The 12936-nt window shown below is 48.0% G+C and overlaps 1 protein-coding gene across 1 annotated transcript in view; it reads right to left on the bottom strand.

The window, feature by feature from the left end:
• The window catches only part of KIAA1549 (KIAA1549 ortholog), a 106707-nt gene that overhangs the window by 26074 nt on the left and 67697 nt on the right, over nucleotides 1-12936 (bottom strand). The window contains exons 11-15 of the mRNA XM_011995505.1: nucleotides 12661-12714; nucleotides 10075-10280; nucleotides 8466-8689; nucleotides 6864-7017; nucleotides 203-398 (exon numbers count right to left, since the gene is read on the bottom strand). Coding sequence (XP_011850895.1) covers nucleotides 203-398; nucleotides 6864-7017; nucleotides 8466-8689; nucleotides 10075-10280; nucleotides 12661-12714 — 834 coding nt within the window. The remainder of the gene's footprint in view (nucleotides 1-202; nucleotides 399-6863; nucleotides 7018-8465; nucleotides 8690-10074; nucleotides 10281-12660; nucleotides 12715-12936) is intronic.

Below are 12936 nucleotides of genomic sequence, written 5' to 3'. Positions count from 1 at the left end.
ATTCTTGATTGTTTTGAGAAGCAGATGAGGAAGAGCAACATAGCAAGACCCCCATCATCACAAAAGATTGCTGAAAAGTTAGTTGAGGGTGGTGGTGAGTACCTGCAGGGGCTGTAGAAGGACCCCCACTGCGTGGTTCGCCTCTCTTCCCGGGAAGGGGTGCTGTTTGCGGGCAGGCCAGGTGGGACTCCGGGGCCCACGCCTGCGGCGCTGGCAGGCTGGCTGCTGGGGGCCACGAGGGCAAAGGCGTCGTCCAGGAGGGAGTGCATGGTCTGGCGTGCCTCCTCGATGGACGGCTGGGGTGGGATGTACTGGGAGGCCGGGAAAGGAAGGGCTGGATATCTCCCCAGTTCCACCGAGGATGGTGTCTGCACATCGGCTGGGAGGTCAGGATCCGACTACAGTGGGAAATGGCAAAGGAAAAATCACACACGAGTTTTTGTGGCAACCCTAAATGGTTTTCCTGACACTGAGGAAAAGTTCTACCGTAAGAATTAAAAAATGACAGTTGAAGCTGCGCACACTGGCTCACACCTTTAATCCCAGGACTTTGGGAGGCCGAGGTGGAGGAGCACTTGAGGCCAGGAGTTCAAGACCAGCCTGGGCAACACAGTGAGACCCCATCTCTAAAAAAATAAATAAATAAAAAATAAATAAAAAAAAAATTAGCCAGGTGTGGTGGTGTATACCTGTAGTCCCAGTTACTTGGGAGGCTGAGGTGGAAGGATAACTTGAGCCTAAGAATTTGAGGTTGCAGTAAGCTATAATCGCATCATTATACTCCAGCCTGGATGACAGAGTGAGCCCTTGTCTCACAAAAATTAAAAAATGACAGCTGAGGAATGTGCATTACATTTCACAGGAAGGAGCAGGGAGGCTTGAATCAGAAAAAAAATTGCCAAAATTCAACAATCATTTTTTCAACAACACTCAACTATTTACAAGGCATTTCAGCACCTGGAAGTGAACACTTTTACTGAAAGCCTCTAAACAGCCAAAAAACTTATTTCAAAGTTTATGTATTGAAAAAAACTAGTAAATTTTTCATAGCTAGCAGTCAAAAAGTAGTCTATTGACTATCAGAAAATAGCCTTAAAAGATCAAAACTTTTAAAACTATGCATATTAAAACTATGTATGCGGGCTGGGTGCAGTGGCTCACACCTGTAATCCCAGCAACCTGGGAGACCAAGGCATGAAGATCATTTCCAGGGAGGCCAGGAATTTGAGACTAACCTAGGCAACATAGCAAGACCCCCATCATCACAAAAGATTGCTGAAAAGTTAGTTGAGGGTGGTGGTGAGTACCTGCAGTCCCAGCTACTCGCGAGGCTGAGGCAGGAGGATCTCCTAAGCCCAGGAGGTCGAGGTTGCAGTGAGCTATGATTGCCCCACTGCACCCTAGCCTGGGTGACAGAGATCTAGACTCTTAAAAAAAAAAAAAAAAAAAAAAGCCTATGTATGCGTGTAAGCAATTATAGTGTCTATTTTATGAAAACTATTCAGAACCATTTGTCTTTAAAATGAAGGTATCTCTGGATCACAAGAGTCATTAAGAAAGGTTTAAATTGGCCAGGCACAGTGGCTCCTGCCTGTAATCCCAGCACTTTGGAAGGCCGAGATGGGTGGATTACCTGAGGTCAGGAGTTTGGGACCAGCCTGGCCAACATGGTGAAACCTTGTCTCTACTAAAAATACAAAAATTAGCTGGGTGTGGTGGTTCATGCCTGTAATCCCAGCCACTTGGGAGGCTGAGGTAGGAGAATCACTTGAACCCAAGAGGCGGACGTTGCGGTGAACCGAGATGGCTCCCTTGCACTCCAGCCTGGGTGACAAGAGCGAAACTCTGTCTCGGAAAAAAAAACAAACAAAGAAAGGTTTAAATTGTGTTCTATACCTACTGTTTAAGAGGTAGAAACATAAGTAACAATAAAGATTTTTTAAATCTCATTTCCCAATACTATTATGAGCAAAACACAGTCATAACATATGCAGGGTAAACTGTGAGAGACAAAACCAGGAACCAACGAAGAAGAGTCATCCTTTCTGGTCTCATAGGCTCCATGAGCGCAGACAGCATGGTGACTGCAGCAGACACAGTGAAGAGAGAAGAGGCTCTGCCCGAGCGGCTGGGGACCCCACACCCTCTGTGAGGAAGGTGGGCAGCTTCTATCTAGAATGCTTCACTTGCCACGTGCCTGCAGTTTAGCCCAGCTGGTTGGATCACCGGACTTAAGGGGCCAGGGAAGACATTCCCTTGCCCGTCTGGATCTGTGAGTCTATTACAAAAATAAACTACTCTACAGACACATCCTTAACCTTAGCCCCCTATCTGAAAAATGCTTCTATGGGTGATCAGTTATTATTCCTGCCAGCATGAAGGGCAGTAGGTTCTTAACTCCAAACTGAGAGACAACCATACAAAACTAGTAAACCCAGTCAGCCCACAGACAGGTTTTGCTTGGCCTGCACACTCTTTTAACTGATAGCCATTATTTTAAACATCTGAAAATTTCACAATAACACTCAGATTTCTGGGTTCTCTTGACTGAGTCTGAAGCTCTGGCATGACCGGGCCCTCACTCCACACAGAAACCACCAACTGCCGTGAAGCAGCGACTGCCCTCGTGAGATGGGGTAGGCGCTCTTCTCTCCACGGCAGTCCCCGCTGGAGACCTCCCTCTCTTGCCCGTGACACGCTTGGGCTTATGAGTCCATTTCTCCCAAACTGCAACATCCCAGTGGAGGTTCCACTAAATGAGATTTGTCATTGAGAAATTCTAAATGAGAATCCGGGGCTCCAAGGTGACCTCTAGTTGACGATGTCACCTTGGAGGGAACCTGTGCTCCTTTCCTTGTGAGGTGGAAAAGGTCCACAGTCATGCCCTTCTCTAATTCTTGATTGTTTTGAGAAGCAGATGAGGAAGACTGGTCAGCAGTATACCACCAACCTACGGCTCACGTGTGGAAGGAAGGGAGGGTGTGTCTGGAAGAACTGCCTACTGGTAAGAGGGTTTCTCCAGAAACAGAAGCGATGTTCCTGGCGGTGATTCCGGTGGCTGCCTATGAGGCTCTACTGCAAGGAAGCAAGCAGTGTGGTGACACAAAAAACTGCAGGCACAAACTGAGATTCCACTGTGGGAAAGGATCTCAGACACTTGAGTAGAGTCCCCAGCGGCTATAATCACTGCCAATCTCATTCTCAGTGGCCAGAATTTCAGAGAAGACTAAACTTCTAGACCCAGAGAGATGATCTGCCTGTGGGAAGGACAGTCCCCTCAGATTCCCATCCCCCATGAATCCTGCCAGAAGGCCAGGAGCTCCTGGGCCAGGACGCTTCCATTTCCTGTCCTTCACCTTCTTGTTTTCTCCTCATTTTGCAGGCAAGACTACAGAACTTGCAGGCCAAGAAGAGGATTTACTCAACTTCCTATATTCTAACATCTATATATAGACTATAGATGTTTCACATATAGATGTGTTCAGATACAGTTTATCTATCAGTCTTCAGAAATAAATGTGCATCTTTTTACTGTTAGTCATCAAAGTTACGGATTTTGGTGCCTATTTTGCAGTCCGTTGTGGGTGTTGTAAGAGGGTGTCCAGACAGCCTGGTTGTCCAGGACAACCTCAGTTTATGCCTGTTGTCCCACGGTAATGATTAATAGTATACCCCCTTACACTTTCCAGTGTCTGGATTGGATGACAAATTACATCAAACTTTTTCCAGACAGTAAATACTTTAGGTTTCATGAGTCATATAATCTGTCACAGCTACTCAACTCTGCCTTGCAGCAAAAACAGTCATTGGTATCAAGCCAACAAATGGGTGTGGTTGTGTTGCAATAAAGCTTTATTTAGGCCAGGTTTGGTGGCTCATGTCTACAATCCCAGAAATTTGGGAGGCCAAGGCAGGAGGATCACTGAGCCCAGGAGTTTTGAGACCAGCCTGGGCACCAAGGCGAAACCCCATCTCTACTAAAAATACAAAAATTAGCCAGGCAAGGTGGCGTGCGCCTGTAATCCCAGCTACTTGGGAGGCTTAGGATCACCAGAGCTTAAGGAGGTCGAGGCTGCAGTGAGCCGTGATTGCACCACTGCATTCCAGCCTGGGCAACAGAGCTGGAGTGTCTTTTAAAAAAAAAAAATTACTTACAAAAACATGCAGCTGGCTGGATTTCTACCGAGGCCTGAATTATAATGGTAACCCCCATTACAAGGAACCAAGGAGTATTTCTCTTGGCCTTAGGAGAACACACCCCTCAAGGAAAAGATATTTTTGAGGGGAAAGTAGAAAATTGAAGGTAATTCAAAAACGCATAGTACTTCCCCAGTATAGGCTTGAAGATGAAAAAAACAAAAACAAAAACAAAAAACCCTGTACATGTACCACTGATTCTAAAATAAAAGTTGAGGGAAAAAAAGATAAACTACCTAAGAAAAAATGAGCTCTGAGACAGGCATGATCTTTTAAAGTATGTGTTTCAGAATTCAAAATCTGAGGAAGATTTTTATTTTGGGGACATCTTTGAAAAAAGGAGCCACTGAAGGCAAGCACCCTCTGGGGTGGTGTCTTCCAAGAAGAGGCTGCTCTGCACCCACAGCAGGAGGAATCTCTGCACTCCCCGCTAAGGAAAAAAGAAAATGATGCAGCAAGCCACCGCGAAAGAAGGCTGATCTAGGGTCACTGAGGCAGGCGAATGAAGACAGCCAGGAGAAGACAGGTTCGTCCCCATACAAAACTCAATCATTCAAAAAAATCAAAGGGAGGGGACTGAGAGGGCTCCCCACAGATTCCTTTGAGAGAGGAGCCCAGGTTGGCTAGAGAAGTGAAGGGGAAAAAGGGATGCTGCCCCTTCTATCTGTTAGTTCCACACCATGGCAAGTCTCCATTTGGCACAGACAAAAGCTCCGGGTGACAACCCTGGGGAGCCCTCCCCAGATCAAGCCAAACCCCACAGGTGTCCAAATACCCCCAGAACTCAACACAGCACAAGAGCGCCACCTACTGTAAGAGCAGCCATGCACTGCATTTAGAAAGTAACAGGAACTACTCAATTCCTTGTACTGAGGAAGAGAGTAGTTTCATTTACAGACAGCCCAACTCTCTGAAATCGCCCCGATCCTCATGAGATCAAGAAGGTCGGTCTTTAGGACCCTAGAAATACCATACGTTCCTAAGGAAAAGTCTGGTTCTTTCAGATGATCATAATTCAGTTGTATTTAGGCTCCATCCCAGAATAATGTTTGGCACATTTGTGTAATTATATTTAGCGTCTTTAAGTGCTTGTTCTTTATATAATTTAGGAGAAAAATACAAAACTCAACTAAGAAATGACTGCTCACCACTTCTATGAGCTCTATCTAAAGCGATCACGTTCATTATAAATCCCTTCTCGAAGGGTGTGCTTTTTGCTAACGTGTCTCTAAACAAGGCTGGCTCTGTGAGTGCCTCCGGGAGGAGAAAGGGGCCCGCTGCGGCAAGGCAGGGCTCTCCTGGCACGGAGTTGAGGACGCCCTGTGTTTCCCAGCGCTGCCGCAGTTAGCTGCACCTGGCTCGCCCTCTCTGTCTTGGGGTATCTTTGTGTCTGTATTTCTCATGGGTGGTTAAGTGAGGCTGGTTCTCTCTCCCCTACTCAGTGCAGTCTGTGTGTATGCACCTTACCCTATCAATATCTGCCTTTAACACTTCAAGCAAATCTGTCTGGATCTCTTTTCCTTTGGAAAAATATAATCCCCTATTTATTTATTTAGAGACAGGGTTTTGCTCTGTCACCCAGGCTGGAGTGCAGTGGTGCAATCAAAGCTCACTGCAGCCTCAACCTCCTGGGCTGAAGCGATTCTCCCACCTCAGCCTCCCAAGTAGCTAGGATTACAGGCATGCACCACCACGCCTGGCTAATTTCTGTATTTTTTGGAGAGATGGGGTTTTGCTATACTGCCCAGGCTGGTCTCCAACTCCTGGGCTCAAGCGATCCACCCACCTTAGCCTCCCAAAGTGCTGGCATTACAGGCCTGAGCCACCATTCATTGTTTCTTAATTTCTATTAACCCCTTTGTCCCATAAAAGCAAAATATATAAAAGCAAATATGCTATCTTCTTAGCATTCCAAGGACGGTATTACTAGGAAATCCAGCCGGGCTAGCTCTCAGTACAGCAAAGATTCCTGATCTCAGGGCCATACTCTCACACCTGTAATCCCAGCACAGTGGGAGAACAAGGCGGGTGGATCACTTGAGGCCAGGAGTTTGAGACCAGCCTGGGCAACATGCTGAGACCCCATTTCTACAAAAATTTTTTAAATTAGCTGGGCATGGTGGCACATGCCTGTGGTCCTAGCTACTCAGGAGACTGAGGTGGGAGAATTACTTGAGCCCAGGAGGCTGAGGCTGCAGTGAGCCTGGATCACACCACTGCACTCCAGCCTGGGCAACAGAGTAAGACCCTATCTCAAAAAAATAAAAATAAAAATAAACAACAAAACCAAATAACCCTCTGACTAGGGAGAAGGAAAAAAACCTTGAGGATATTTCTCTTTGTTTTCCAGTTAACCTCAAAAAAGTCCCACTGTGAAGTCTGAGAGAACGGGGCTTACGTATAGAGAGGAAAAACACGGAGTGCATTTCCAGAGGTGGCACTCGGCAGCACCCTGGTTGACAGGACTCAACGCTCCCCTCAGAAGGGGTGGCACCCTACCCCACCCACTTCATGACCTAGAGGGCCCGGGCACATCAGCCATCAGGCATCAGGCACCGACACCACACAGGGCGGCAGCCAGTGCTGCTGCTTCTCCTCCCCTTTCCGCGCATCTTTCTAGGAGCGGCCCCGCCCCGGTTCCAGAAGCCGGAGTCGGCAGCACGCACTGGGCATCCGATGTAGGCCGAGTTGTGGACGCCGGGGGGCCTCCTGTAGGTGCCGTCGCTGTCTGTGGTGATGAGCCGGTCCTTCTCAGCGTCGGCAGGACAGCCATTGACCTGGTGTTTCCGGCGAGGCTTGGGAGAACGTTTTATCCGTGAGCTGCCAGGAAAAAGAGAAATTATCTTCGTAGGAAATCACTCTTTTTGCCACTGGCTTATCAACTAAACACTAAGTACCCTGAGTACCTAGGATGTGCTGGCCCCTGGAGACACCCCATAGGATATAAACGCCACGTACGACACAGTCTCTGCTCTAAGGAAGCTCAGAGCCTACCTAAACAGACCTATTAACCCACGTGGAGCAACACAGATACAAAGCCATTTGTAATCATGACATTATTTAACTGTATAGACGTCCAGAAAAGGAGAAGTCAGGGGGAGCTATTAGTCCCATGGGGCTAGAACTAGGACTTTTTTATTTTATTATTCTTTTTCTGAGACGTAGTCTCATACTGTCGCCCAGGCTGGAGTGCAATGGCACAATCTCGGCTCACTGCAACCTCCACCTCCCAGGTTCAAATAATTCTCCTGCCTCAGCCTCCTGAGCAGCTGGGATTACAGGTGCCCGCCACCATGCCCAGCTAATTTTCGTATTTTTAGTAGACACGGGGTTTCACCATGTTGGCCAGGCTGGTGTTGAACTCCTGACCTCGTGATCCGCCTGCCTTGGCCTCCCAAAGTGCTGGAATTATAGGCGTGAGCCACCACGCCTGGCCCAGAACTAGGTCTTGAAGAGTGAATGAGACCTGAAGCCAGGGAGGATGTGGGAAGCGGGTGCCGGGGCAGAAACGGCAGGCAGGCGAATGTTCAGGGGCTAGCAGGCCGTCTCCTGGGTGGCAGTTCTGTCCGTGTGGCTGACCTGTGGAAAAGAGCTGGAGCGGAGGGGCTGGGCTGGCCTGCGACAGAAGCAGGTCCCACCTGGCAGGCAACAAGAGCCGCCTCTCTTGCTTTAAGCCTCCTCTCTGCTTTGAGCAGAGAAAGACATACATGAGAGCCATGTTTAAGGAAAACGCATCTATGTTGGGGACGGGAGTCTGGGAGACCAGACGAAGGTAAGACCCCAGACCCTGCAGGCAGCTGTGAGAAAACCAACGAAGATCTGCTGGGCACCGGCCTGGGTGGCTCTGGGAGATGAAAATATTGGAGGTGACAGAAAATATTGGAGGTGACAGAGTGAGGAAGAGCCAAGGACACCACAGAAGGGGCCGGTGTGGGAACGAAAGGGTGAGTGCAGTTGTAGTCAGGCTGAATTGGAAGAGACGGATTAAATCCCCAGGAAATGCCTGGAGGCAGGCAGAGGGGCAGAGGTGAGAGAACAAACAAACCGCTGCCTCCCACGCCAAGGTGACCCTCAGCCAGGGGAAGCCTTCCCAGTGGCCTCCACATCCTTCCGTGCATGAACCCCTTCAACTGTTTTCAGAGACCTCCACGTGAACACGGATGGGGTCCTTCTGTCACAGGTCCTGCAGTAGCAGAGGGGCTCCTGTCCTGCTCCTGTGCCCCACAGCACCTCTGCACACCCGCCTCAGCCGCAAGACCCCAGCCCACCTCTTCCTGGGCTCTATGAACACGGAGGGCACACTGGCCGTGGGGTCCAGGATCTTGTCGATCTGCATCTGCGCCCTGCGGTACACCCGGTGTCGCTCCTTGGTGTCACCCGAGGACAGGTCGTCCACCACCGGGAACTCGTAGTGCCCGCGGCGCTTGGCACGCAGGCGGATCTTGTTGCGATGGTGCTCGATCTCAGACTTGTGCCGCAGCGCAGTCTGAATCTGAGGAAGGGTGAGGGAGAGAAAGACAGCCATGGCGGTCCCGGGAGGCTTCTGGGACACACACTTTGCAAAGTCTTTATTTATTTTTATTTTTATTTATTTATTTGAGATAGAGTCTCACTCTTGCCCAGGCTGGAGTGCAATGGCATGATCTCAGCTCACTGCAACCTCCACTTCAAGAGTTCAAGTGATTCTCAGCCTCCCAAGTAGCTGGGATTACAGGCAGGCACTATCATGCCCAGTTCATTTTTTGTACTTTTAGTAGAGATGGGGTTTCTCTATGGTGGCCAGGCTGGTCTCGAACTCCTGACCTGAAATGATACACCCGCCTCAACCTCCCAGAGTGCTGGGATTACAGGTGTGAGCCACCATGCCTGACCAGCAAAACCTTTTAGGAGCACCTTCCTGCTATGCTCCTCTCACCCACCCTTAACCTGCTGTCTGTAAGCTCCACGGAGTTACCGACAGGGCAACAGGCACAGCCCAGGGAGGAGCAGAGACCCTGCCATCCCACAAGCTTTACCCTCAAGCACTACGTGGTGCACTGGAGTCTTGTCACCATCCCCCAAAGCAGGGAAAAAAAGTCACTCAAACCTTGGAAATTAGCCAGTGACAATTTTGAAGAGACATCTGATAACTAGAAAAGAATAAATATTTTCCTCCTTTAGAGATCTTTAAATAGGACTGACAGATACAAAGAAGGTAATTACCTAATGTCACTGAAACAAGTTCCCTGGCATGAGACCCCCTGCCCCCAGAGTGGCATCCCCAAAGACGGAGACCTGAACTGGGTCGTAGTGTGAGGAGGATCAGAAGCTGAAGTGGCTCTTTCTGAGGAGGGCAGCCCCTGGTTGGCCACGCTAACACTTTTCTGCATGTCTGCCACTGCGCCCTACAGTGTCCATGCACAGTATCTGATCTCCAACAAGCGTGATGTTTTACATTAAGAATCCTTGTCAGCAGCTTATGCCTTTAGTAACCAGTTGACACTGTACCTTGCCCTCATTTTCAAACACTGACCAAATCAGAGTGTGAGGTTTTTTTTGTTCTTTTTTTTCTTTTGAGACAGAGTCTCACTCTGTCACCCAGGCTGGAGTGGCAGTGGCAAGATCCCAGCTCACTGCAACCTTCCCCTCCCAGGTTCAAGTGATTCTCCTGCCTCAGCCTCCTGAGTAGCTAGGATTACAGGCACCCACCACCAAACCCAGCTAATTTTGTATTTTTAGTAGAGATGGAGTTTCATTATGTTGGCCAGGTTGGTCTCAAACTCCCAACCTCAGGTGATCTGCCTGCCTTGGCCTCCCCAAGTGCTGGGATTACAGGCGTGAGCCACCACGCCTAGCTGAGTTTTTTAAATTAACAGATTTTTAAATAAAAGCAAATACCTCTTTGTTGATTTTATTGGTTTCTGCCACTCGGTCGGCTGGAGAGGGGCGCTGGACGGGAGGTGCCGGGATCGGCTGCATGGCAATGAGCTGGATCTTACTGGGGACCCGCCGGCTAGCCTCCGGGGGGCGGGAGATCCTGTCCACGTGCTCGAAGATGGAGGCTGATGAGTGCTGCTCGTTTCCCGAACTGGGCAGTGGTGGCCCTGGAACAGAAGGAAAAGCAAAACATATACACAGAGTCATCTAAAGAAACAGCAAATAATCAAAATTGTGAATTATTCTTTGAAGAATCCTTGGACGGGCCTCTGACCAAAAATACATCCCCATTGCAGTAGCAGAGTGCTTGCAACTTCGCTCTCTGCGCTTAAATAATCTGGGCTGTATACTGTATCCTCTCACTTCATTAAAAACTACAAGTACCCTGAGAAGAGATGGGAGGAAATCATGATGATACTGTGTCAAAAACTGCAGTGTTTCGTCTAACTGTGGTTCAAAATCTTCAGTCAGAAAGAATGTAGGACAGAAGGAGCCTGAAGTTGCTCAGTAGTCAATAAGCCATTCACAGAACTCTTAGGAAACACATTGATAGCAGCTCTGAACTATTGCTACCATCTGGGAGGGAGCTCGCCGGAGTGATACAAATTCAGTTGCCAAGGCAATGTCGTACTACAGAGAAAACAGAAGACCAGTACATGCAGGCAGGTACCAGTTAACAATGGCCAATTCTGGCTTTTCAGTTCTGATGTGGAAAGAAAACGAAGTTGAAGACACATGAGAAGAAAAACCCTGTTGCTTGCAGGGAATTCGTTCCTACTTTATTTTTTTAATTTATTTTTTATTTTTTTGAGAGAGAGTCTCACTCAGTCAGCTAGGCTGGAGAGCAATGGCGTGATCTCGGCTTACTGCAACCTGTACCTCCCAGGTTCGAGTGATTCTCCTGCCTCAGCCTCCCAAGTAGCTGGAATTACAGGTGCATGCCACCACGCCTAGCTAACTTTTGTATTAATACTTTTAGTAGAGACTGGGTTTCACCATATTGGCCAGGCTGGTCTTGAACTCCTGACCTCAAGTGATCCACCTGCCTCGGCCTCCCAAAGTGCTGGGATTATAGGTGGGAGCCACCGCGCCTGGTGCTAGTTCCTACTTTAAAAACAGGTGAAGAGTACATGTATAAATGGTTACATGGCAAATTTTAGGCCACGTATATTTAACCACAATAATTTTCTTAAAAACTAATCAGAACTGTGAAAAAAAAGAAATTCAAATGCACCAAAAAAGACAGAAAAGAAACACTTAAAAATGTTAACAAAGACTGAATCTTCACATGATGGGTGATTTTTCCCAATGTCTTTTATTTTTGATAATGAGGATTTTCTGTAATAAGTATTACTTTTATAGTAGAGATAATCCTAACACACTTTAATTTTGAAAAGAGAAAGAGAAAAATGAAGACGGGCTGAGTAGAAAGAGCTAGTTACTCACACTTAAGAAGGTCAACTGGCCAGGCACAGTGGCTCATGCCTGTAATCCCAGCACTTTGAGAGGCTGAGGCAGGAGGATTGCTTAAGCCCAGAAGTTTGAGACCAGCCTGGGCAATACAGTAAGACCTTGTCTCTACAATTTTTTTTTAAAGTAGTTGGGCGTGATGGCACACAACTGTAGTCCTAGTCACTCAGAAGGCTGAGGTGGGAGGATCCCTTAAGCCCAGGAGGTAGAGGTTGCAGTGAGTCGAGATCATGTCTCTGCACTCCAGCCTGGGTGACAGGGTGAGACCCTGTCCTCCCCCTGCCCTCCAAAAGATAAAGATCAATTGATGCCTTTCTTCTAATTAGCCGCAGTCACTTCTGGATGCTGCTTTCAAACAAATGGCCAGCAGGCTGACAGAGGGAATAAGCGCATGCAGAAACTGCTTCTAAACAAAAGCCTAACATTTGAAACTTCAAAGCATAAGTGAAAAACACAAAGGTCTCTCCTCAGTGTAAAAAACATAGATGAGCAAAGCAGTAAGAAGCAGTAATTGATGTTTCATATAAGGAAAGCACAGCATTGCTATGTAAGTCTGTATTTTCTCTCAATTTGAATTGCATTCATTATCCCAAGCAATGAGAAGTTATTTGTCTGATTCTGAATGAATGATGTCTGTCTTAGCCAGGGGGCACCATTGTCTGGATTCCAGCTATGCTCAAGCCTTCTTTCCTGGCCCCACACCCAGAAGGAACCTGACTATTTGTGCATTTGTGCAATGGAAGCACAGCCAGGCACCACCATTCATCGCTGGCAGCTACTCAAGTTGCAGGCATAATGCCTAAAAGGAGATCATGAGCTTCACCAGACAGGCTAGCCCTGCTAACCCAGACTTATAGAGTAACAGCAAATGTCACAGAGGGTAGCCCATTAAGCTACTGATACCTAGAAGTGGGATCACTTTCCTCCAGGGTGGCAGAGACCTCTGGGTTGCTGGGAGACAAAGGTGACAGGCATTTAAAAAAAAAAAAAGGCCCCTCCCCACTAGACTGTCAGCCCTGCCTGGATACCACTGGAGCGGCAGCCTGAGACTGGGCTCCTGTCCAGAGCCTGACTCACCCCCTCCCACTGTAGTCACGGCCCTTGCTTCATCCTCACTGAACTGTTCATAGACTGCAACCAGAGAAGGAGGGGATGCATAGACCCCTGGGCCACTCTACACAGCTGAGGGACCAAGCAGAGGAGAGGAAATAAGAGGTGCAGAAAGTCTTCCAGCTTCCATACTGCCCAGAACCCAGTCCTTCGACATGGCTGAGAAGAGGGGCTTTTAATTTTTTTTACATATACATATAATATATATCACACATATATATTATATAATTATATCACACATAT

This window comes from Mandrillus leucophaeus, unplaced genomic scaffold, assembly GCF_000951045.1.
Source record: "Mandrillus leucophaeus isolate KB7577 unplaced genomic scaffold, Mleu.le_1.0 Scaffold49, whole genome shotgun sequence".
NCBI classification, from domain to species: Eukaryota; Metazoa; Chordata; class Mammalia; order Primates; family Cercopithecidae; genus Mandrillus; species Mandrillus leucophaeus.
This window is presented reverse-complemented; position numbering and strand designations above follow the sequence as displayed.